Source organism: Armigeres subalbatus, chromosome 2, assembly GCF_024139115.2.
Source record: "Armigeres subalbatus isolate Guangzhou_Male chromosome 2, GZ_Asu_2, whole genome shotgun sequence".
NCBI classification, from domain to species: domain Eukaryota; kingdom Metazoa; phylum Arthropoda; class Insecta; order Diptera; family Culicidae; genus Armigeres; species Armigeres subalbatus.
The window spans coordinates 129,458,313-129,485,502 of record NC_085140.1 but is presented as its reverse complement, the minus strand read 5'-3'; the positions used below and the strand labels follow the sequence as shown (position 1 = coordinate 129,485,502).

The window sequence follows — 27,190 nt, the reverse complement described above, 5'->3', positions numbered from 1 at the left end:
GGAGGTTCATTCAGGAATTCCTCCGGAAGTTCCTTCAGCAATCCCTCCGGAAGCTCCTTCAGGAATACCTCTGGAAGTTTTTTCAGGAATTCCTCCGGGAGTGCGTTCTGGAATTTCTCCGGATGATACTTTAGGATTTCTAGTGGTAGTTCCTTCAGGAATTTCTCCATGAGTTCCTTTATAAATTACTTAAGCAATCCCTTCGGAAGTTTCCTCAGGGATTCCTCAGAGAGTTCCTTCAGAAATTCCTCCTGTAGTCTCTTCCGAAATTCCTCCAGAAGATCAAATTCAAATCAGTCGGAAAACTACTGAAGAAAGGTTACTGAAAAAATAAAACATGTGCGCCAGTTCAATCCGATTAAGCACTAAGCAAATCTATCGTGAACCCTCTTTCCTCCTTCTTCTTTTTATTGGCATTACATCCCCCTCTGGGACATTGACGTCTCACAGCTTGATCATACTTTTATGCCTAAGTAAATCGAGGCAATTTCCATTTCGAAAATTGCCAAGACCGGCGCCGGGAATCAAACCCAGTCACATGGTCAGCATGGTCTTGCTTTGTAGCCGCGCGTCTTCCTTCAGAAACTCCTCAGGAAGATCCTTAAGGAATTCCTAAAGAAGGTCCTCCAGGAGTACCTACGGATGTTCCTCCAGGAATTTCTTCAGAAGTTCCTCTAGGTATTTATCTGGAAGTTTCATTTTTTATTGTCTTTATTCGAAAGGTTTTTAGCCCTAGGCTGGATCACCTCTATCTCTGGAAGTTCTTTCAAAACTCCTTTGGAAATTACTCTAGAATTTCTTCCGGCTGTTCCTGCAGTTTTTCCTCTAGAAGTTCTTTCTGGAATTCCTCAAGAATTTCCTCCAGCAATTGTTCGGTTAGTTAAGAGTTCCTTGGATAGTAGTTTCAAGAGTCATTTGGATAGAATTCCTCCGGTAGTTCCTCCAGAAAATCCTCAAAGAATTCCTCAATACACCTTTGCCCCACCTACCGAAATTCTTATGGAAATTCCAGGATTTTTCCAGAAATGCAATTGCGAAATCAATCATGAAATCCAACCAAAATCTAACGCATTTTCATCCATAAATTATCCTAGAAATTCATTTAAGTATTTCTACATAACTCTTCAAGAATATCCGCTAGGCATGGTTCCGGTTATTCCAACAAAAATTTTCCCGGAAATGCGATTTATTTCTGGGAAATATCTTCAAGATTTCTCGGAATGTTGTATAGAAATTACTCCGGGAATTCTTCCTGAAATTCATTCAAACATTAGTTTACAAATTCCTCGGATTTTTCTTCTGAAACTGCTCCGGACAATTGCTCTTTCAGAAGGATGCACGATGGATTTTTTGATGGAATATCCGAATGAGTTTCTTAAAGATTGCATGAATCAATTCTGGGAAGATATCTTGAAGAAATTTCTGTAAAAAAATGGATTTCCGATGCAAATTTGGGTGAATTTTGTACAAACCTTCTTGGAAAAAAATCGGAAATAAAAACCACGAAGAGTAGTTAAAGAAATATCAGGAGAAACTGTGAACTGTGAAACTGTTAACTATAGTTCTTCGGAAATTCAGCGAGTTAGTGTAATGTCTTGCTAGACAGCATTTAAAAGCCAATCAACGAATAATTAACGAGAGAATAAGGACATTCACAAAAAAAACCACAGCGACGATTAGGACTAGTGATTCGAAGCTCAGTGCGTGCAACTGCTAATAGCTCAACTTCATGAAGTGGAGAGCACATTTGATGGAATGCGGATTCGACGTCGTACGGCTGCAGGAAGTGTGCTGGAAGAAATCAATGCAATGGAGCGAATGTTTGAAGGTAATCCTATCATTCACCAGCACTGCGATAACACACTGGGCTGGAAACAACTTCCATTATTGATAGACGATTTGCTGAGATGCATGTACTGCACACTGCGGAAGCACTGATCATGATAATTTATTAATCACGCAACTCAAACTTGAATACGGTAGCTGCAAAAGCTACACCATCAAAATTTGCATAGAATCTTCGAAAAAAGATTGTCCAGGAGCAGTTTGAACTGACACGACGACTGGAGAGTTCAGCGCTCTTTGCTTGACGAATGAGAACGGCCCAATTAACTTCATTGTTTCCAATAACACTGCCATTCACAGCACCTATTTCCATCATGACCTTCCGTAACGCTATACTTGAAGACTACCACAGTTGGAGAGATATAAGACCTGAAAAGAATCACTATCAAAATAAAAACAGAATGTGTAAAACTTATCAAAATACGAAATGTTGCGAACGTTTAGAGGTAGCCATTCCATCTACCAGAGCTGCAACTTCACACGCGATCTGGGAACAGCTTTCATAGTGCTGAAAAAATGCAAAGATGCTCATGCACTCTGGAAACATATTGAAGTGCATTATGAGTACGACAGACGTTCAAGTTACCTCATCAAAATCAATGAAAGATATTTGAAGGCTCAGGTTCACTAGGAGGAAAAGTTGTGTCCAAGCATTGAGAAGTTCAGCGTCCACCTGCGACCAACGTCCACCTGCGCGAATGCAAACGATCTGCTACTGATTTATTTAGCCGCTTCCAAGACCATGGCCTTTCGCAGCACTACTTTCCGTATCGGTACAATTGGAGGTGGAGATCTCAACACAATAGATCTATAATTAATTTCGAAATCTCAGATTTCGAATAATAAAAACAATGTGCAGAAAACAAAACGTCACTTTACTTGCGGAATAATGCACCAGTGCATTATTTCGCGAGCAAAGATATTGGTTTGTGTTTTCTTCACTGCAATACGCCTGCTATTCCTAAATTATTCATTTTACTTGCCAGCTCCGTACTGTTCAAGGAAAGTCAGCAGAAGAATCATTCCTTGACTACTACTTGTCCTATCTATTTGCACAGTACTTTAGAAGTCCATACCACCCTTAAAAAAATGGCTCACACCTCTAAAGAAAAAAAAAACTAATAATCGATAAACACATTGTATACCCGTTCAGTGTGCGTCTCGACTCTCTTGCAATTAAAGCAACATTTATGATAACCCTATTTCATTTGAACTATAAATCATGAGTGCTTCTACTGATTCTACTCTCTTCGAGCACACGTCTCTTTCACTGGTTATTAACAGTTGCCATATAACCAGCAACAAAAATTGTAAACCATAACCGAAAAATATCGATAAACAACTTTTGATTGTGGATTAATATCGTCTCAAAGAAATTCAACTTCTAGACCACTTAAGACCTTTCTGACCCACAAAAACAGTCGCGAGCATTAAACTATATATAGAGGCAAAAATCTTACATGTGGACATCCCACCACAAAGAGTTGTGATCATTCAGATCCACATTCTGCTTACGGGCCTCTGTTCCCCAATGCAATAGAGAAAAAACTTTCACATACGGGTGTCCCACCATGCAGAATTGCGATCTATCCAGTCCACAATAAAACCATTCTCCTCACAAGAGTCCCACCAACAAACTCTTAATAAGGGTGTCTCATCAAATCATCCATTCGATTCACAATAACTCTATACTTCTTGTGGGCGTCCAAAACGCGCCGAGGAAGATATTCTTAAATATGGGCGTCCCACCACACAAGACTATGATGCATCACATAAACAATTACACTAAATGAATAAAATTCACCATTCTTCTTGCGGGCGTCCCACCTTCTTCTTCTTCTTATTGACATTACATCCCCACACTGGGACAGAGCCGCCTCGCCGCTTATTGTTCATTAAGCACTTCCACAGTTATTAACTGCGAGGTTTCTAAGCCAGGTTACCATTTTTGCATTCGTATATCATGAGGCTAACACGATGATACTTTTATGCCCAGGAAAGTCGAGACAATTTCCAATCCGAAAATTGCCTAGATCGGTACCGGGAATCGAACCCAGCCACCCTCAGTATGGTCTGGCTTTGTAGCCGCGCGTCTTACCGCACGGCTAAGGATGGCCCCAATGAATTATTCTTGCAGATGTCCCACCATTGCAGAGGAAGAAACTCTTAAATGTTTGCGTCCCACCACGCAGAGTTGTGATTTATTCGTTAGATTATACCACCAATCTTCTGGCGGGCGTTCAACCAACGCAGAGGAAGAAACTCTTAAAAGCGGATGTCTCACCACGGAAAGTTGGAATCCATTCCATCCACAACAATATAATTTTTCTAGCATGCGTCCACTAACGCAGAGGAAAAAAACTCTTGAATGCGAGCGTCTCTGCACGTGATCAATCCGATTCACAATAAAAAAAAACATTTTTCTAGCGGGCGTTCCACCAACGCAGAGGAAGAAACTCTTAAAAACGGATGTCTCCCCACGGAAATTTGGGATCCATTCAACCCACAATAATTCTATTCTTCTTGGAGTCGTCCACTAGTGCAGAGGAAGAAACTCTTGAATGCGGGCGTCCCATCACGCAGAATTGTGATCAATTCGATTCATAAAACAAAAACATGTTTCTTGTGGGCGTTCCACCATGTATAATTGTGTCCATTCGGATTCAAAATAACCTCATTTCCTTGCGGGCCTCCACCAGCGCAGAGGAAGAAGCTCTCGAATGCGGGCGTCCCACCGCGCAGAATTGTAATCCATCTGGGTATCTTACCATGCAGAATAGTGATCAATCCGATCCACAATAACACCGATATTCTTGCGGGTGTCCCACCAACGTAGAGAAATAACCTTTTGATTTCGGATGTTCCATCAGATAGAAATGTTATCCATTTGAACTACAATAACAATACCAGGAGGCACACCAACGCAGAGGAAGAAATCTTGAAAGTGGGCGTTCCACAGAATTGTGTGCCATCGCGGTATTTCATAGCGCAGAATGATGATCAATCCTTTCCACAATAACACCTTTCTTCTTGTGGGTTTCGGAAGCTCCCAATTATTAGTTTTGGCATCGGTTTTGTTACTTTTTCGAGTGAATAATTTTACAGACAGAAACACCGTCTTCAACTAGAGGTCGTACAGACTGAACACATAGCACTTAGCACGAGACAACGGAGAGAACACATAACACCTAGAGGACCAACGGAGAATTTTCTGTATCACGACGAATTTCCTCCTTACCGGAGCGGGAATTGCATTCACACCAATGTCACATACATCTAGATGATTGACGTCAAATGTCACGGCCACGAAGCCCACATTTTAGTTGATAGATTAGATGTACTTTTCGATATTTGTGGAAGTGGAACGGCAGTATCGATCGCAAAGATTGATGGCATAGATTTACTGATTCGTGTATGCTATTTAGGAAAAAGTGGCGTTAGTAGATAGCCAGGAAAGACTGATGGTCCCCTAGCTGACTTTGTTGACTTATAATTGGTGACTACGACTGCTGGGATAATTTCCCCTGGTTGTAGAAGGATCGTTAGCCACCGAGGATGGTACTTACGATCCGAGTTAGATCCGAGCCTAGGATGCCCTCAATCTTTCGGGAAACAGATTAGGGCTGTGAGGCTGGCATATTTGTCTATATGCGTATTCTATACTTTATGATGGTCCCATTGGGCCATAATATGTCCCACCTCCACCCCATACGCTTTGTTTGAAGTTGGGAGGCTTAATAGACGAGTTATCATATAATGATATTATTTATGTAATAATTTTTTTTTTAATGTCTTATTATTCCATCATTTATTTGTCTTACATCGTTCTCGCTCCCGCGTATGTCCTTGCATGTCTTTGCATTTTACGTTTTTGTCTTCTGTTTGCCAGAAACAGTGCAGATGGACAGTATTCAAAGTGTGGTGCTACAATTGCTTTATATAGCATAATTTTTGTTTCAACGTCCAAGAATCCATTCAGCCTGCATATCGTTCCTAGTTTTCTGGCCGCTTTCTTTATAGTATAGTTTACGTGCTCATTAAACAACAGTCGATCATCTACAATCACGCCTAAATATTTCATATTTCAAGTTGTCCACCCTTTCTATTTCCTCCCCTTCTATGTTCAATGAATCAGTGTTTCCTTCTTTATTTCTATTGGTTATGATCATATATTTTGTTTTATCTACATTTAACTTAAGTTTCTTCGATTGAAGCCATTCACTTATTTTATCTAGTTCGATTCTCATATGATGATACGCCTCACTGAAATGATCCGCAACGATAAAAATTACTGTGTCATCAGCAAACATCTTCACATTGCCTACTGTAATGTTCTGCTTAATGTCGTTAATGTATATGATAAACAATAGTGGACCAAGTACACTTCCTTGTGGAACACCCAATTCAACCTGAATAGTTTCTCACAGTTCTCCTCTATAAAGTGTTGCTTGTTGCCTAACTTTTGAAACATTCCAATACCAAACCTTTCACACCAATTTTCGCTAGAACCATTATCAACTTAGTTCTGTCTATTGTTTCAAACGCTCTTTTTAAGTCAATGAACACTGCCAGAATCACTTTATTATTTTCAATTGCTTGTTTCCACTTCAACAGTAGTAGGTTGAGAGCCGTCTCACATGAGTGATTTTTTCTGAATCCTAATTGTTCATTAATTAAAATTCTTTTATTCTCGAGAAATTCCGTTGGTATTTCTCTCCTATTTGTTGGAGGTTATAATAAATCTAAGAGACAGAGGAGCGTTTTATTTTCCGCAAGGAAGCCGTCTTGTTTGCCCTTCATTTGTGTTCAGTCCTGCTGACGACTCTTTGGCCAATATATATGAAAATATCGTTCGGCCGTACAAGTAATGTGGCCGAAAACATAGTGTGACCGAACAGGTCATTTGGTCGAAAATGTGCCATTTAAGCAACAATGTCATCTGGCCGAACGGGTCACATGTTTTGCAAAGATCATACGACCATGAGGAGTGTGCAGTGAATGATTGTAATAAATTGTGAAATGAGAAGTGGAACCATTCATTTGTCACATTTACATCCCACTTCCTAATTTTCACTTGTTACTCCTTCTTTCTCACTTCTCACAGTGAGAATGAGAAAAGGAAAGTAACAAGTGAAAAATAACAAGCGAGGAGTAGGAAATGAGAAATTAGATATGAGAAGTAAGAAATTGGATGTAAGATGTGAGAAATTAGACGTCTTACTTATCTTTGCTAATTTCTCATTTCTCACTACTCATTTTCCACTTCTCAATCCTCACTTATCAATTCGCACTTCTTAATTTTCGCAGGCATCTTCCATCAAATAATTTATTTGGTAAAACGATTTTTTCGGCCGAACGACATTTTCGGTCATATGATCTGTTCGGTTAAAAGGCATTTTCGGTAGTATGGCCCTTGCAGTCAAATGACTTCTTTGGGAAAATGGCCCTTTCTGCGAAGCGACCATTTAGGTCTAACGGCATTTCCGACCAAATGACTTTCAGCCGAATAGCTATCGGTCAAACGAACCTTCCCCGTTTTGGGTGCTCGCTTTGCAACGCTGCAATCATGCTGGCAGAATCCTTGAGAACGAGTATTGGTTTCTCCGATGGACATGTAGCCAGCCGCCATAACAATCGCAGCAGCCTCCTACGTGGACTGGAAGACTGTCGAAGATAGAATAAAGTGTGGCTTGTAACTTTTCGATTTGAGACAGACCCATTGGCGTAAATAAGGGAGGGGGCGGTTAGCTGGTTCCCTCCAGACCTACTTGTGCCCCCCCCCAGAAAATTTTGAAAAGTAATTCCAACTTAGTCAGTTTTTATTTCATTTACATATTTCCTACATATTTCTTAATTTTGATTATGAATTCTATAAACATATTTTTTGTTGCGTTATCACATCTATGTATGACCATTTGTTCAGCAAAGCATCGAAATATTTAAGTTGGACCCCCGGGAACATTTTCTCGATTTTTAAGCTAAAATCAATGCCGCTTCTAATTCAGTTGCTAGCTTAAAATAATAAATTTGTTCTGCATTTGTTTGACTAGTATCCTGGTCGCAGAAACATAAAAACATAATTGTATTAAGATATAAATATTTCTGTTCTATTAAACTACCATCCGCTTCAAAAAAGACTGAAGCAACTACATCAAAATGAGCACGTGTACACAAATCCGGTCAATGCAATTTCGAACGACCATTCTTTCGAAAATCTTCGAGTTAATAGCAAGGTATGCCGCAAAACAGTTGATCAAATTCCTATGGAGTTTTTTGCTCTCGCTATATAATTCTGGCACAGAAAGATATAAAATTATAAAACTTAAGAATCTTTGTTACAATGACAGAAAAATCAACAACGCACGTTCATTGCAAGTATTAGGACAAAACTTTGGCAACCTTCGCACTCACAACAGAGATTGCATTAAAGAAATATTTTTATAATCCTCAAAAGATCTTGTTCCATTTAATTTTTTGGCGATTTCATAAGGATCATCGGAAAACTCTTTTGTGCCTGCTTTATTTAGAATTTGTTTTTTTGGATAAAAAAAATTAGATTTAGAAACCAGTTCGTATCAGAAAACATTTCTTTTGCAGCACAATTCAGATCGATTTGGTTGATTCTCAAGTCTCTTTGATTTTTGCAGAGAAATCTCTCACCTATTCAGAAAACCATAATAAAGCCTCTTCCTAACGTCAGTAACTACAAAAACCCTATGTTATTCTGGAATTTGATTTATGACTCATAATTTTATGACTCATGGAATTTATGACTCATAAAAAACACTTTAGGATTCCAAATTTGTGTTCATCGGTACTTAACTATTTCAGCACATAGCATACATTTTGGAATTGCATGAATACTTATATTGATTATGACAAAATTTCGTGGAATTTATTCCAAATCTCAAGAGTTTCAAAAATTTCAAGTTTCAAAAAAATCGAGATCTTTATGCATTAAGTAATCATGGAAATGCTTGAAAACTTTCAGAAATATACTCATATCGAATTTCATTTATAGATAATTCGAAGAAGATTCTTGAATCTTAGATTACACACTTATCCACATTTAGTAACATGGAGAAGACAAGTTGACACTGACACAGCGTTTTGAAGGAATCACATCACAGCATCATTGGAAATCAATTGTATTATTCGCGATTTTTTTTATGTTAGTTCTAGGACGAATGAGCGATAAACTTAGTCAAACAATTTCTATTGCAATCCATGCGCACAGTGCTTTAAATCGCCTTTGAAAATTACATCCCACCAGCTGGTGCCATGGCCCCCCCTAGACCGAGACTCTAGTTACGCCTATGGACAGACCCGTCCGAATATCGGTGTTTAAACCCGCTATAATCCATTTGCAGCGGCTGTGCCACCGAGCTACGTAATAGAACAGAATTGTTCACTCTCTTGAGCTGCTTCGCTATGCACACGTAGTGGCTGTGGGGGAGTGCCTCGCATCATGCCAGTGGGCCCGAGCTACTGTGGGAAATCTGACTCCAAGTCCGTACAGTAGTCCGCTATCAGTTATCGCCTGCCCGATCCGTAAACCCCTGTAATTAGTTCTATGGAATCGAAAGAGTGTCTGCAGCTACTCTTTGCAGACAGCTGACCTTAAAGGATCGTAAGTGGGACAGGAAAGTAAGACCGCGGATTATTAGATACCCCAAGAACTTTAATGATCTTCTGGATGGGGACGGACTGCTCGCCTAACTTCCATCCGGTGATGAAATTTCGGACAAAGATGAGAGGTTCCCGGAAAATCCCCTCAGGCCGAGCTTTCTGCAGCACTAGGAGCGACCTGGTGGGGTTGAAGATTTTTGGATAGGCTAAGAAGGCTGCATGATTTCCCTACACAAAGGCATCCAGGAGAACGTTTCCTATGCCTGCGAAATAGCTACCCGTCCCACATCCTGGCCGGAAGCTCAGTCTTTCGTCTGCATCTCGCTTTCTCATAAACGGTTGTTGACTAATGATCATACATGTACAAGAGGACAGAAAGAACAACTATCCTGGGTAAAGACGTTGTTTTAGGGATCGGAATCACGCGATTCAATCACCGTTCGTCTGGAGAGGTCCTACTATTGCATGCTCAGTTGATCAAATCCAGAGTGTTTGGTGAAGGATGTACATTGAGCATCCGACCCCATCTGGTCTGATGGGCTTCCCTCGGCTTCTTAACAAGGCAAAGGAGAGTTCAACTGCATAGAAAACATGATAGAGCGAAGAGGTCGGTAGGTCCGAAGTAAGTTGGGAGCTATCTACGGTTAGGCTATGGATCTCTGGAACTCTGAAGGGTATCCACTTCACGAAACAAAGGACGCAAAGTACTCACCGAGTGCGTTGGCAACCTCCAGGTGATGATCGGAAATAGTCCGCTTTTATACGTCATAGGTGGTCTGGAGACGACCTCCGCTTGCCACTTAAAGATATAACTTTCCTCCAGTGTTCAGCGGTGAATTGAAACGGGTCCACCGAGTAAAGGGAGTCTTACTCCTGCGTTCCGAATTCTGACGAATTCTCCGCAGTCGTAGTGTTTTGTTCGAATTCCTTAACGCGCCTTACGTGGCTTTCCAAGAGGACGCCTCCTGAGCGCTCAAAAGGTCGTTCTCCTGGCTTATCACCACCATAATACCTGCTGGGACTTCTAAGTTATTGAAAATATGCTAGCACATATGGCAGTCAATATTTTCGAATAGTTTTGGAATTTGCACTATCTTAATGTGCTGAGAATTCTACATTGAAGTATAGGTCAAAATTTCAGTATTTAAAAAAATATCGTATTCATTTGGGATTTTAAATATAATATTCTTACTAGACAATAAAAGGCGAGAAGTACGTCTAAATATCTGAATTTCTGATGCAAATCTTCAGAAGTATTCTCCGACCACATACTGACAACCGCTGGCTGGAAAACCGCAGCGGGGAAATGCTGCACAACCGTCCTATTGTTTTTGAATTACCCAATTCAATTGTTTTTGTGCCTAAAGAATCATATTATATCAATTTTAGAATATTAATCATATATAAAACAATTTTAAAGAATTTCAATTAATCCTTTTTACTATTTACAAAAGGTTTCCGAAGTAAGCCTTTTTTCGTAGTCTATAGTATTATTTCTCTATATAATGAAGAGAAATGGAAAGAATACCTACATACATTACGTTTGGATTGATAAAAATAAACCATTAAAAAAGTAGCCCAGCTCCAAATTTTGTCAAGTCTCCATTCAAAAAGATAGTTTAAAAAAATAAAATCAATTATTTCCTACTTCTACAAACCTTTTCGTACTATTCAAAGAGTGTGTCGAATCAGATGTTTTTTTTTCTGTTTGTAACTCTTGACATTTTTTGCCAATTGCGAAATACCCAACCGTGGGAACTCGAAGGGCAAATTAGGTCTGGTAATAACCAGAGGGGAGCATCAGCTGCTCGGAAGAAACTCTCAACAACCTACGAACGAGTTATGGATGATCAGAAATGATGACGAAAGCGACAACGAACGGTGTTGGTTCTTTCACCCCGGACCATGATTTACGACCCGGATGAAATTCGAGCTGTCTTTTAACGCACTCACACCAACGCTACAACACGCTTGCAGTCTTTCTTCTAGATTTCGGGGAAACTTCACCCTGATCAGTTTTATTTTTGCACACTCTTAAAAAAAGTGAATAAATAAATTTTGCCAAAGGTCGCTCCCTTTATCATCGTCGTTCCAGTCGTTGGACAGTGCCAGCCAGCATCCTTTGCCGGGTTAAAAGGAGAAATGTTGCTCCATCTTTTCTCGCCAACACCCGGCAGGAGGTCGAAATTTCTCCTTCACCACCTCACGCGAAGTTGCAGCAACAGTCCGGTATCCATCGACATCATCGTCGTCGTGTACGGCGACGGACGACGTCGAGAAATTGATTACACACTACTTAGTCAGAAGACGGTGATTAAGGCCCACCAGTAAATGGATAATATGTATTTTTTTTTGCGCACAAACCACGCTCTACAAAGAACTCGACTGTCTGCCTGCCAGCAGCGATATGCAAACAGAGACAGGCTTCTCCCTCGTGTTGTGGTTGCAACGGGTGCGATGATGGCGAGTTATCCGTCATGAATGAATAACATATTACGCAACTGGTGGCTGGTTTTCATTTGCGTACAGGAATAATGAAGAAGTTTAGTGAAATTGATCTTAATTTTTAGCACCGTGGATCTTTTAAAAATGGTGAATATTAATTACAATCAGAGTTACGAATTGCAAAAAAAAAAATTAAGAGAATACGCTTTTTTCTACTTAATCAAGAGAAGACGTGCTCAGGCTCACATAATCCTAAAAAATGTATTGGCATTAATTATTATTAAAAATGTATTGGCATTCATTATTATTAATTATAAATAATTAAACCCAGACAGGATTTCGATTCAACAAAATTTCTAAAAAAAAATGTTTTTGGAAATTGTCAGATCCTTAACGTTGCTTAGCGTATCTTCCAACAGATCACATTCCAAACTTATTGGTCTTAACTCATCGATCAACACCTCGATTTATCTTAACTTGACATGGTGCTTTATTCAAAGAAGCTTTTCCTGCCGACGGCATTTCCTGTTTAGTTTCAATTGCAACCCAGCTGTGCCAATCAAGGAAGGATTTGCAATATAAATTGTAATGCTGAAGATCGAGTGGTATATGGGGTTCTCCCAGTTTGTAAACAGCTTTCCTTTGTCATCTAATAGGGGAGATGGTTTAACACAACCTTGTGCGGTAAAATGAATTTATAACGTGAATGATTTTTTTAATAGATTGAGCAATCGTTGAAGTATGAGCTTTTAGAAATTCAAAATAGAAAATTATTTCGCTCATTTTTTTTTCGTTTTGCATTTCATGAACTATTCTCTAAGAAACACAACTAAAGTTGTTCAATCGACTTACTCAGAAAAAATCATCCGACCCCAACTCACTTTGTCCTCTTTCTAAAGGGCAAGTAATTCACTCATTCAAGCGCACCCAGCAGCTGCTATTAATTCAATTTAATCATACATACCTACGATGTGTATCTAAATATTTTGCCTGCTCATTGGCAACTAATGAGCATGTCCCGCACTAATGGTGGCTGCCTCTCGGGGTCTCGTGCGTCCGATCGTGGGGCGAACGCCGTGGCATGTCGTTCCTTTTAATTCACTTTCAACACCTCTTGGATGGTTGAAGTGCATCCGAGAGGAGACTTCGACCAAGAAGAAAGTTATTAAAAGAAGCCTGCCCTCAAATAGGATGGAAGGGAGAGGGCGAGGGCGGCTGAAGGCTAGAAATCGCCCTGACAAAGAGTAATGACTTCGGAGCTATGCAAATTATGCTTCCGCGCCGTCGTCGTTCGATTATGCATGATTAATGATAAAGACCCAATAATGCACACGTTTGCCATCGGTACGGTTGCAGTTCCCTATGCTCAATCGGTCGTTTGAAAGGAGTTCATTTTTATATAAAGGACTCGGGCATGCGGTGCTCGCATTGAGTGGATTGACGCCTGGCTTCGATGGCACATCGTTCTGGTGCGCTCAACAGGTCGGTCGTGAGCCATCGCAAAAGGCAGAAGAAAAGGTGCAAAATCGCGTCCTAACGAGGAGAGATTTGCATTTGGCGTTTCTAACCTCCGCCAGATGATGCAGCGCACGAACCGCCCAGCAAGCTCATCAGCGTCCGCTGAAGAGCCTTGACTGCGCCTCAGGGTTTCGGGGGCTGCTTCCCCTGCCCGGCACCGTCGTCATTGGTACACCTGGTGCGCTATGCCAACCCCAGGAACGACGACCCTCAATGGAGGGAACAACAATGGGCCGATTTCTAGCCGAGCGAATCCGCGATGAAGAGGCTTTCTGAAGTAAACTTGTTTTCAAATTCAAATTGATTCGCACGCTGAACGAAAGGCACAGCGCAAACTGATGAGGATGAATGATATCGATGCTCATTTGCAGGGTAATTGTACGAGGGTTGCTCGGTTCGCCTCGGCAGTCCATTATTCTGGTAGGAGTCCTTCTGGACCTGCGAGTACGGTTGAGGTGAAAATCACTTATTTAAATTTGCTGCAGGGGGACCTGGGGCTTTGGGTTCATTGACCTGGAAGCGATCCGCAGCCATTGATAGCACTTTCTTGGTTCAATTCATCCAGCAATGATTTCATCGAGGGGCCTCTTGTGATCAGTGCTATTTTCTGAGAGTGGCCGCTTAGGCATCATGGCGCAATTCAACGTAAGAAGGTGAGAAGAATACAATTTAAGAAGTGGCCCTTATTGGTCTATTCACTACGAACGAAAACAAAATTCGATCACGTAATGCGAATGTCCAATCCATCGATAATGTAAATCTTTTATCTGATGCTTTATTATTGTCAGTTATGGGAGAGTGATATTTAAAAACAAATTAAAGTAATTTATCTATGTTTCACGAGGGTGTATATACTAACAATGATAGATTTTTCTAGGACTATATTTAAATAGATCAAATTTAAAATGATTTCTCAAATGCTTTTACTATTTATTTTGATTAAAATAACTTGTTCTTGCCGTTTAAAAAGAGGTTTTTTTACAAATTCGTAATAATAAATTTTACGTATTTTACGTTGCAATCGAAAAGCTAATTACAAATCAATTTCGAACAGTATTTTAACATTTGTACTACATACAATAATTAGAGGTGACATTGCACCAGTTGGAGAATAATATGCCATCATAAGAGAGAGTGAATAACTAATCAGGAATGAAATGCACAATGTCTATGTTACACATGAACCACATTTCTTGCTATGATATCAATAAGTACTGAGTAACATTAAAATTATTCAGAGCTTTTATCCAGAATTTTGGTCTTTCGAAATACAATCCTTTAATTCTTGAAGATTCTTTTAAAATTTCAAGAATGCATATTTACCGAAGGAAGCTTTTTCACCATTTGAAAATTCTTTTTGAATCTAAAAAAAATGTTTTTGAAATTTGGAGTAAATATCCACATTTCGGAAGTTATTTTTAAATGTCGGCAGTATATCTCCCCTGGACTCCATCCTCCAATCTTTAAGATACATATCATTGCTATTATTCTGGTAGGATCGTCTCGTCGCTATTGCAGTTGGAGATACCAAAGACATGTTCCACTGAGTTGTGAAGGTTGCAGATTTTGCATAATTTGAAGAAGGTCCTAAACCCTTGTATGGAGCATGTTTTTGGTTTCGGTTGGTTAAGTCTCGGAATCGGTTGATGTATACTATAGGAATGTATACGTTCCATTCGACGTGGAGTGGAATGTTGAAAGTCTGCAGAATGGACCCTACCACCAAAAACTTCGTCATAAGAATGAGCCAGAATGCAGAATAGTGGAGTGCGGTTCCAAGATCGACTTTTGGAACACGGAGCAGTAGCAGGCCGCCATAGATGAAAGCAGGCCATGAGTTCCAGAGCGCATCGCTGCGAAAAATTGATGCTTAGTAGGGACTGCCTCGTACCAAAGTGCTAGCTACCAATGACGCCCCTGTCATTAGCTTGTGGCGAGCGCGTAGCCTTAAAATGATGTGTCACGGTCGATGCGGATGTATTTGTTAAAATGCGTCGAGTATCTTATTTATATTTTGATATGCTGAATCAGGAGAGCAGGTTAGGTAGGTTGGCGCCAACCTCTAGAAATCTAGAAACCAATCTCTGTTGTTTATAACTTATTGGCCGATGTGAAGCTGGAGCTACCGATTATTGGTTCTGTGATGGGGACACAGTATTAAAATGTTAAATTTATTAAAGCATTCCTGGAGAAGCTACATTTATTCATCTATTCTAGTACAATGGCAGACCATTCCCGATTGAAGGTTTCGATAAAATCTAGAAAAACAATATGCCGCTTGAAATACAGACCCCATTCGATTTAGGGAACACGTTCGAAACATTTATGTTTCTGAAATCGAATGGTTTCTGTTTTCTCGTGATCCGTAACATTTCTTTACTAACTGTGACACAATGTGACGATTTTTTATGCGGATTTTGCAATTAGAGAGTACGAACAGAAAAAAATAGGATGTTTCCGGGGTCTAACCAGTTTTTTTACGCGGATTTTTAAACATAAGCGTTTTTCCTTGATTTTTTACGCTATTTTTACGATTTTGTACGTCGGTTTCGGGGTCTAAACAGTTTTTTTACACGACAGTTTAAGGGTCTGACCATTTTCTTTACGCGGATTATAAGAAACGCGGTTTATAAAGAATTAAAAAATAAATAAAAAATAAATGTTTTGCTAATCGCTGTCTGTAAAGAAGAACATCTCCTAAACCAGCAGTGTAGATACTCGTGCTATATTCTGGCCGGAATTCGTATTGTAACCGTTTGGCGGATATCTCGGGGATTGCCATAGGAAAAACGACTTTTGTAAACTCCGATCCGGAAGCAACAGTACGAAGAATTGGCGTATTGTCAAGATGTCGACGAAGCCCTGGACCATCCATCCCAAGAACGTTACTATACTGTGTTGCTCCACTCCACTGCACGCTTACTAGCTCCACAACGAACTTTCGGACCAAACTTCCAGAGGAAATCCTGCAATAATTTACAGAAAAGACCCAAAGGAATTCTTAGATGAAGCTTCCGAGGAAATTCAGGAGAATTTTCCGGAAATTTTTTTGAAGGAAACCTTCGGAACTTTGGAGGAATTTCTGATCGAACTTCCGGTGAAATTCTTGGGCAAACTCCCGGAGGAAATCTAGAGGAAGTTCCCGGGTAATTTCGAGAGAATTTCTCGTAGGAATTCCTAGATGAACTCTTCGGGAAATTCATGGCGGAATTTTTGGACAAACTTTTGGAAGCATTTCTGGTTAAACTTTTGGAGCAACATCCAAAGAAATTCCTGGAACACGTTTTCGAGGAATTCCAAAAAGATTATTCGTAGTAATTCCAAGAGGGATTCCCGGAGGAATTCCAGGAAAAACTACTGGAGAAATTCCTGGAGGAGCTTCCGGAAGAATTTCTGAACGAAGTTTCGGAGGAGTTCGTGAATGAATTTTCGGAGGAGTTTCTCAGCTAACTTCCATAGAACCTTCTGGAAGAATTCCAAGAGGAACATCCGGATGAATTCCTGGAGGAACTTCCAAAGAAATTCCGGGAGAACTTTCGAAAGAATTTCCCGAAGAGTACCCGCAGAAACTTCCGGTGTAATTCCTGTAGGAACTTCTGGAATGATTCCTGTAGGAACTTCTGGAGGAAATCCTGGAAGAACTTCCGGATAAATTCCTGGAGGAACTTCCGGAGGAATCCCTAGAGGAACTTCCGGAGGAATTTCTGGCGGAGCTTCCGGAGGAATTAATGGCGGAACTTCCGAAGGAATTCCTGGCGGAACATCCGGAGGAATTCCTGGCGGAACTTCCGGAGAAATTCCTGGCGGAACTTCCGGAGGAATTCCTGGCGGAACTTCCGGAGGAATTCCTGGCGGAACTTCCGGAGGAATTCCTGGCGGAACTTCCGGAGGAATTCCTGGCGGAACTTCAGGAGGAATTCCTGGCGGAACTTCCGGAGGAATTCCTGGCAGAACTTCCGAAGGAAATCCTGGCGGAACTTCCGGAGGAATTCCTGGCGGAGCTTCCGGAGGAATCCCTGGCGGAACTTCCGGAGGAATTCCTGGCGTAACTTCCGGAGGAATTCCTGGCGGAACTTTCGGAGGAGTTCCTGGCGAAACTTCCGGAGGAATTCCTGGCGGAACTTCCGGAGGGATTCCTGGCGAAACTTCCGGAGGAATTCCTGGACAACTTTTGGAGGAATTTTTAAATTTCTGCAAGAATTTCTTTGAAAATTCCTCCAAAAAATCCTTCGGCATTTCTAACAATTTTAAATAAGGAATTCTTAGAATTATTTCGGAATTTTTTTCAGGCATTCCTTCAGATTTACCACCAGCAAATCCTTGAGAAATTCCTGTAGAAGGCCTTGTTACGTTTGATTTGTTCAATATTGTAAGATGCATTATGTCTTTCAAAAAACTCACAATTAAGCAAATCAATCAAAATCGCAACCGTTTCTTCACCGTGTATCACCAAAAAAATGAACCGCCAATTTGAATGCAGCTTTGCACTGCACACCTCTGCTGACACTGAATAACATCGCAAAGTCGCAAAGCGACGCGGCAAAAATGCAATTTACGAACACACGCACACCACGATGACCAACAGCAGCAAAGAGCCATCGGTCATTCCTGCGCGATTGGTACCGGTAACCGGCTTCATACACAGATAGAAAAATTCACTGAAATTTACACTAAAAATCATGCACATAAATGGAACATCATTATTAGCGTAGTGCCACGCGTGATATAGCCTAAATCTATACAATATTTAACGTGAATTATCAATATTGCTTGCAAGTTGTACGCAAACTTGTTAGGAAGAGGACCGTTTCAGCGTAGAATAGCGTAGATTTCCGCATCTTCCGTTTTACGCGCTGTTTACTTTTCACATTTTTTTTCTGTGTACCGCCATCGCGTCGTCGGAAAAAGTTTTCTTGCAAACGCACGAGGTGCAAAAAGTGCTTTAGCAAGCGAGTGGCGAAAAGTGATTCGGGGGGAGTGCGGAACAGATCCCGACCGCTAAGAAAAGCACTAGCGCAGATCCAGACCGCCAGAAAAAGCACTCGCGCAAATCCCGACCGCTAGGAAACGCACTCAGAGGTAAGGGACAATCATCGTGCTAGAGGAATTATGCTAACCTCAATCCCTTGAAACAGATTCGAGCGTTTGCTTCGTAGAAACGTGTGAAAACCACCCCTTCTTCCGTTCGGCAGAAGCAATCTTCCACCCATTCCGGTGGACCAAAGCCGCCAAGAGCATTCATCGATCTGAACAGGTTTCAGCGGACTGAAGGTAAATAGAACTCTAGTGGATTCTGGGGAATAAGACTAACATCAAGCCAATTCGCAATAGAACTCCATTCCGAAGATTTGACGAAGACGGTTCCCGTGACACAGCAAACGACGACGACCTGTCGCATTGGAGGCAATCGTTTCAGTCTAAAGGCATCTTGGCAGCGCAAAAATCACCCCACTGATTGGGTAAGTGCCTCTAAAACAATGTGCGAACAGTCATTTAACGGTGGACATACATCCACAGGGTTTTTGTGCCGGATTTTGTTTTTGTGCTGGACTCTGTTTTTATGCCGGATTTTGTTATTCGTGCCGGATCGAATTCGTCCGCCGTCGGCGCGCGATCGTTGCTGTTTGGCTGGAGGAAAGGGGCGTGCTAGCCTCGGCGAGGGCATCGTAGCTATCGGTGGGGACCGGCTTCGAAACCGTCGAGTGGTGTGCACTGGTGCAAGTTTGGTGACTGTGGTGTGTGGAGACATCGTCATCTTCGAAGAGAGCATCGACTGCCTCGGAGGGACCCCATCCAGCAACCCGGTCGTACTGGACGGCCAGAGGGGTCTCCAGCAGAGGAGTATCGTCGGTGCGAACATCGAGAGTGGCAGGCGAGACTCGCGGCGGCGAGATGATCGCAGCACAGGCGAAACGTAGGGGGACGCCCCACTAGGTGGTACCGTGAGTACTGAACAAATGTTAATTTGTAAGATGGAAGAAGTAGAGAAGAGGAAGTAAGACGAAGAGAGTAGGGATGAGAAGGCAGTTAGAGGAAGATTAGGGCAAATGCCCCAAATATATGTAATAATTTGAGATTTGTGGCTTTATTTGTCTTGTTGGTGCTTTAGCCCTCCAGTTTTGTTTGCTTTGTGTCCGCTTTGGTAGTTCTGCTCTACCCGCTACCGGAAACTCGCAATAGCCTTTGAAAATTCTTTAAGGAATTTCTTCTGAAATATCTCCAAAAAATCATTTTTTTTTTCTTTATTAAGGAGACTTTCAGCCCGAGGCTGGCTCATCTCTGGTCCAAAAAAAATCTTTATATTAGGATTTTATTCAGCAATCATTTCATGAACTTCCAAGAGCAATTCTTCCAGTAATTGCTCATGGAGTTCCTTTGGAATTTGCCTCTGTATTTTCAAAACTACCTCCAAATATTCCTATAGAACATTTTTCAAGTATTCTTCGAGGATTTCTCTAGAAATTCCTTCCAGAACTCATTCGAAATTTCTTATTAAAATTCAGCATTGGAGACTACATAAATCCTTTGGAATTTCCATCATAAGCTCCAAAAATTCCTTTTGGACAGCGGTTCTCGACCTTTTTCATGAGAGGTACCCCTTCGAACTTTTGCATTAATTGAGGTACCACATATTTTATGCTTTTTTGCCTCTTGAAAGGAGGCTTCCGAGCTTCTTCAAAAGAGTTTTCCGAGCCTCTTGGAAGACGCATCCGATACTCTTAAAAGGTGGCTTCCGAGCCTTTTAAAAGGAAGCTTCCAAACATATTTAAAGGAGGCATCCAAGCCACTTGAAAGGAGACTTCAGAGCCCCTTGAAAGGAGGTTTTCGACCCTCTTAAAAGGAACATTCCGAGCCTCGTGAGCATTTTGCAAGAAAGCTTCCGAACTCTTAAAGGGAAGCTCCCACGCCTCTTGAAAACGATGCTTCCGGGCCTCTTGAAAGGAGGCTTCCGGGCCTCTCGAAAGGAGGCTTCCGGACCTCTCGAAAGGAGGCTTCCGAGCCTCTTGAAAGGAGGCTTCCGGGCCTCTTGAAAGGAGGCTTCAGGCCTCTTGAAAGGAGGCTTCAGGCCTCTTGAAAGGAGGCTTCCGGGCCTCTTGAAAGGAGGCTTCAGGCCTCTTGAAAGGAGGCTTCAGGCCTCTTGAAAGGAGGCTTCCTGGCCTCTTGAAAGGAGGCTTCCAGGCCTCTTGAAAGAAGGCTTTTGGCCTCTTGAATGGTGGCTTCCGGGCCTCTTGAAAGGAGGCTTCCAGGCCTCTTGAAAGGAGGCTTCCAGGCCTCTTGAAAGGAGGCTTCCAGGCCTCTTGAAAGGAGGCTTCCAGGCCTCTTGAAAGGAGGCTTCCAGGCCTCTTGAAAGGAGGCTTCCGGGCCTCTTGAAAGGAGGCTTCCGGGCCTCTTGAAAGGAGGCTTCCGGGCCTCTTGAAAGGAGGCTTCCGGGCCTCTTGGAAGGAGGCTTCCGGGCCTCTTGGAAGGAGGCTTCCGGGCCTCTTGGAAGGAGGCTTCCGGGCCTCTTGGAAGGAGGCTTCCGGGCCTCTTGGAAGGAGGCTTCCGGGCCTCTTGGAAGGAGGCTTCTGGGCCCTCTTGGAAGGAGGCTTCCAAGGCCTCTTGGAAAAAGGCTTCCGGGCCTCTTGGAAGGAGGCTTCCGGGCCTCTTGGAAGGAGGCTTCCGGGCCTCTTGGAAGGAGGCTTCCGGGCCTCTTGGAAGGAGGCTTCGGGCCTCTTGGAAGGAGGCTTCCGAACCTCTTGAAAGTAGGCTTCCAAGCCTCTTGGAAGGAGGCTTCCAGGCCCATTGAAAGGAGGCTTCCGGGCCTCTTGGAAAGAGGCTACCAGACCTCTTGGAAGGAGGCTTCCGGGCCTCTTGTAAGGAGGCTTCCGGGCCTCTTGTAAGGAGGCTTCCGGGCCTCTTGTAAGGAGGCTTCCGGGCCTCTTGTAAGGAGGCTCCCGGGCCTCTTGTAAGGAGGCTTCCGGGCCTCTTGTAAGGAGGCTTCCGGGCCTCTTGTAAGGAGGCTTCCGGGCCTCTTGTAAGGAGGCTTCCGGGCCTCTTGTAAGGAGGCTTCCGGGCCTCTTGTAAGGAGGCTTCCGGGCCTCTTGTAAGGAGGCTTCCGGGCCTCTTGAAAGGAGGCTTCCGGGCCTCTTGAAAGGCCTCCTGAAAGTGGGCTTTCGAGCAGCTTGGAAGTACGCTCCAGAGAAGCGTAGAAAGATGCTTCTAATCCTCTTACAACGAAGCAACCGAGCTTTTCGAAAAAAAAGTCTTGATATCTCTCAAACGATGGCTTTCGAACCATTGAATTCTAGATTTTAGTTAAAAAGCATATTTTCAATATATTCTTCAACATTTTATTTCGATCAGGTAGATTACATAGAAGATTGTTCATTCGATCTTTTGTAACCATAGCCTTTGGTTGTGGAGGTCAGGATTCAATTGGCTTTAACTTACTGATCGCTATGCATATTACGTACAAGACAAAGTTTTGAAATTAAAAATACACAATTATCAATATGGTTTGATTGAAAATGTGTCCGCCATTACACATTTTTATCTGAGGTACCCCCTGGTGCTAGCAAAGGTATCCCCAGGGGTACATGTACCCCAGGTTCGGAACCACTGCTTTAGGACATCTATCAGACACAAGTTAGTGCTTTGATAAATTTCCGGAATGCTTGCTTTATGACTTTTAGAAAGTATTACTTAAAGAATCTTGTATGAATTTACTGAAGAGATTTCCGATGGAATTCTTGAGAAAAAATGCAGAGGATATTGAGCTTTGTTTAGAATTCCTTTAGAATTCTAAAAGAAATTTCTGAATAATTTTGTATGGAATTTCCGGAGAAACGCCAAAAACAATTCTTGGTGGGATTTTCCAAGTTCTTCCTGCATCGAATTCCTGGAGCAAGTCCCAGAATTTGTAGAAAGTTTTCTTTAAAAAAATCAAAGAAATTACCGGAGAAATCCCCAAATTAATTTCAAGTGAATTTACGAATGATTTCCGAAGATAAACCAAAAGTAATTTTTGAATACCATTTCTAAAAAATCTGGAGTGTGACTAAAGGAATTTCTGTAGAAGTAGTTCATGAAGGAATATCTAATGACATTTTTTTTAAAGAACACCTAGATTTCACATGGAATTCCTTCGTAAATTACTCAAATCAGAATTGATCGTTTCTAAAGTCAGAAACTGTTTGAAGGCCAACTTGTCTCACCAACCGACCTAACAATTTCTTAGCGATGAAGCGATCCCACTACTGTGAAGAATCTTTTTTCTGCCGGGAATGAGCAACAGGAAAGAAATTGAAAATGCATTGGCCGATAAATGGCATGAGGTCCGAAACCCTGACACTTGATTGTTATATTATGGGACTAAACCTGATTCACAATTCCTTATCGTCAGCAATAACAGTAGCAATGATCCCACGAGTATGTCGTTAGTCGCATACCCTGCCAGTTTGCTAGCAAAACATTCATATTCCAGCAGCTCACTGGCTCGTAATCAATTTGTCAGCGAGCAGCATCATTTATTCGAATGAACGCCTACCGAAGTCAAACGCTTTCTCCCCTTCAACTAAATTGATCAACTTATTTCTGCGGCGCAATCGAACTGACTGATTGACTTCGATGCGCCAAAGTCGAACACCGACTGGCTGCCCCAACCGGTAACATCAAAGCGTTGCAGAAAACGAAACACACAGATTTGCATTCCTTGTGCAATTGCATTGCAAACGTCCGCTCTTTCCCTCGCTGGGCTGTTGTTCCCATAGCCATGTCATCATCGCCCGACCCGGGGTTGCCCTCAAGTGGTTAACCCCTAATCAGATTTATTATAAAGTGGCGGTAAACATGATTGAGTAAAATGAAAAGTAAATAAACGTAAATAGTCAACAATCATAGGCAAACGACACCGCTCTGCCGCCGTCGCCGCAGTACTGAAAGGAGCAGAAGGGTTCCAGCCAGGTTGTAAATAATAAAACACCTCTCATTACCGGATTCTTTCTTTTTTTAAGTCGTACACTGACTGTTTCCTACTACAGTGCCTTCCTGATATTCTGGTAACTGTTGCATACTTTGGATGTAACCTGTAACTAACTTACAACAATAAAACATTTTCAAAATACACAATATCAATCATATATCATATAAAAGAAAAATGCAAATAAATTGTTTAAGAGCCGGCTTCGAAAGCGTCAAATTTACAATTTGATACACAACTCAGGATGCCGCTGTATTTAACCAACCGGGAAACTGTTCAATAGCGACTAGGTAAATCGGCAACGACAACGATGGACGACTGGAGGTACAAAAGACGCGAAGATGAATTTGCATATTCCGTGTAAATGTGTAACCATCATCGCTAACCAAGCGGCTCGCGCGCGCGCGCTTCAGAACCTCAGACTACACGAGAAAGCGCAATAATTGCGGAAAGTTTACAACGATTCATCCTACAACAGGGCAGGTACCTACGGTGGCGCGGTGGTTGGCGACCGGACTGGCGGCTGTTGGGTTGAGTTTCGTTCAAGGTTAAATCGATCCCCGCTTGGTTAGGTTAGGTTCGCCTGCACGCTGACGACAACGGCGGCGACGACTTCGACATGAAGCGATTGTCTCCTGCATGGAATCTGTTTGACGGGACGGTGTAGAGGGACGAGCGGTTTGTCTTCCAGCGAGTCAGTAGAAAGCGAGAATCTCAACGCGCGAATGGGGTTCTAAAAGCTCGATGTATGTCTTGTCTATCCAGTCGATGGATTTTTCACACCCTCTCGAGAAGTTTGCAAACATCCACCACACCGGCAACGGCGGTGGCTGGCGCTGGTCCTGCTAGAGCCCCCATAACCACAATCATCGCAAGAACTGCGGATCATTTTTTATTAATTTGCTTGTTTTTCTCTTTCTCTTTCTCGTTTCTCGGTGCAGATATGGCAAATTTGATCACAGTACGTCTGCAGCGAGGCGAAGGTCAACCGTGGGGATTCCGTCTCCAGGGTGGTAAGGATTTCTCCTCGCCACTGGTGCTGCAACGGGTGAGTACCTAGTTGTTCGTTTAGAAATGGAACGATTAATTGTGGCGATTGCGGTGTGGTCACGGCTCCGAATACTACCCCGAGGGAAGATTAAAGATGTTATAGCCACTGTATGGCAATTCCGACATTCTATATCGAAGAAGTATTAAGATGAAGCATGAAGAAGTATTTAGCTCTGTACCGAGCTCACAGTTCTCTGTAAAATACACTTAATTATCAGCAACAGAACTGATTCAGTAATCAGTTTATAGACTTTCTATGACTACTTTTATTTTACAGCTGTTGAAATTCACAAAAAAAAATATAAACGAATAATTGTGATGAATGCACAATATTGCAGGAAGCCTGGTCAAAATAAGTAAAAATTCTTGTTCCAAAACTTAAATTAAGTTTGCCTTCAAATTGGCGGTGGTTACATGATAAAGCTACTTATGTAGTTTGAAATCCTCTAAATTAAGCTTCGAAATGCAATGGGCAGTGAAAAGTTGGATCTGAATCTCACTGATGAGCAGGAATTTCTAGTAACCGTTACCCGTCTTCCTTGTATTTGGAAGAAAGTGAAAAGTGACGCTTTTTACTATAACTTCTCCGTATCTAAACTCTTCAACTTTATTATTTTATTGCTTTTAGGGATTAAATCAAGTTGAGCTTGTCGTCAAGTATAGTTTTCGGTGTAAGGTCAGTCCATAAACGATTTCTTCACCACAAAAAAGGAGAACAACAAGTCTATAATCTTAGAAGCGGAAGTGCAAATTAGCTCAGCGACTGGGTCACTGGAGTCCACGATTGAGAGCTCATTAAAATCACTTCAAACTAGCGTTCAGCTAAGCCACTGTCACCTCGAATCATCGTCCGTAATTATTTTTCCAACCACGCCGCGTTTGTCGCGCGTTGTCTTACGAGTGGAACACCGAGAGCACGCTATAGTGTGATGCAACCGTCGTTACGGGTCACTTAATTGCGCTGATTTGAATTATTTTTAACCAAACCAACTAACGCTGCATTATTCGTCAGTCCATCGGATCACCGACCGGTCCGGTCAGCAGCACTACCGTTTCGACCGACTGACCGACCAACAGTGATCCCAATAAATTTCAAATTCTACGCCTGTCCAGCACCGTTGCTACCAATTCATGTCTCACTTCCCCTTTGAAGCTGCTTTTGGCAATAAATTCAGTAATCAGCTGAATGCTCTCAAATATTTGTCAACACTAGCTCTACTGATTGAATCGAGCCTCGGTAAAAGGAGCACAGATTATTTATTCATCACGCGTTGTCGCCGTCATCATCGTGGTGGTGACTGCGACCATAGTTTGAGATGCCGATGGCCAAGAGGTGATCATGGGTTGCCATGGGTATCGGTGGCGCTCGCGATCGTTGGGCAATCTTGCCTACAGGCGACGCGGTCTATCGACGATATCGATGATGGCGGTTGGCGTGGTGGTGCCGCGTAAACGACAAATCGGTATACCACACGCATGCTCGCAAATGAGCATTTAAATCAACTTAAACTGTGGTTCAATACACCACAGCGCGTTCTCAAATTGTAGTGGTCAGATTTATCTAACACCTACAGTTTAAGTACGCGGTTCTAAATGTGGTGCTTATTGCTTGAATGAAAATAACTACCGAAATTCACCACCAATTGCTCGACATCGACCACTGTGCGCTATTACTCTTTCCAGCGCTAATGTTTGTCTAAGATGCAGTTTAGATTCCAGGGCAGCCCCCCCGGCATCGACTGATACTCATATTTATCACCGGTGATAATTAATATTCTTTGCCTCGTCGCTCCACCAGCTGCACCGTATTGCATAGATTAGCAGGCGCCCGCCGCGCCGAGAGACCCACCTTTTTTCGTCAGTTCATAAACAGTCGCTTAGCACAGTTCTTTTTTTCGTTGTAGAAAGAAGTCGAAAGCTGGTTTTATCTACATCTCTCGCCTAAATGGTCCAGTCGAAGTGCATTGAATGGTCTGAGGTATCTCTCGCGGGTGGATTGCCCGACTGCTGCTGGTACATTTATGGGTACTTCGTAGTAAGCATATGCGGTATTTCGAAAAATTTCGTTTCAGGTGGTTCGAAACGAAATTCCGCGGAATTTCGCGGAATTTGAGCATGGCGAAATCTGATTTCTTGATTTCGTTTCGTTTCGTAAAATTACAAAAATTTCGATAGAAAAAACTAGCTTCTAACGAAATTTAACGGAATTTCGCGGAATTTCGAAACAAATTTGAACTAATCCATACTTTATATTATAAAAAAATTTTGGCTGCGCCGCTGAACTAAATCGTTAAGTTGTTTCCAAAACTTCAAGTTATAATTTTTTTCTATTAACGCTTACTAACCCCATTCTTAGTCGACAAATACGTAAGACGTTTTCTTCTATAAAACGTCTTCAGTGTTTCCATGATTAAAATTTTGTGATATTTTTTTTACTATTTGCACAATATGAACGCGGAATCGATCGTGTTGCTGCTGGTCATGGTATGGCAGCTAGTCCGGGAGAACGCGAAGTGATAAAAATCTACCTCGCATGGCAGAAATTTGTTTAATCAGTGTGCAAACGATCGTGTTGATGCTGATCACGCCAGCTAGTGTGGGAGAACGCGAAGTGATAAAACTTATGTCCAGCATTTGTAATGCTCACTCAATCTCAGGAGCACAGGATGCTCCCTCACGAAAACTTTCGGGGAGAAATCAATTTTTGGGAAAGAAAAACAATCTGGATAGTGATAACCATTTTTT

General features: G+C 42.0%; 1 protein-coding gene and 2 long non-coding RNA genes across 14 annotated transcripts in view; 2 read left to right on the top strand and 1 right to left on the bottom strand.

The window, feature by feature from the left end:
• LOC134210840 (PDZ and LIM domain protein Zasp) overlaps positions 1-27,190 on the top strand; it is a 248,082-nt gene that overhangs the window by 109,193 nt on the left and 111,699 nt on the right. For all 12 annotated transcript variants that reach the window (XM_062687181.1, XM_062687182.1, XM_062687184.1 and 9 more), the window contains exon 4: positions 24,337-24,443. In XM_062687181.1, coding sequence (XP_062543165.1) covers positions 24,339-24,443 — 105 coding nt within the window. In that variant the 5' untranslated portion in view covers positions 24,337-24,338. The remainder of the gene's footprint in view (positions 1-24,336; positions 24,444-27,190) is intronic.
• LOC134215106 (uncharacterized) lies at positions 2,045-2,751 on the bottom strand. The gene is made up of 3 exons (XR_009980028.1): positions 2,432-2,751; positions 2,284-2,353; positions 2,045-2,214 (listed from the first exon to the last, which is right to left on the bottom strand). It is a non-coding gene; the product is annotated as an uncharacterized LOC134215106 (long non-coding RNA).
• On the top strand, positions 18,326-19,446 carry LOC134215105 (uncharacterized). Its single transcript, XR_009980027.1, has 4 exons — positions 18,326-18,516; positions 18,573-18,708; positions 18,769-18,896; positions 18,955-19,446. It is a non-coding gene; the product is annotated as an uncharacterized LOC134215105 (long non-coding RNA).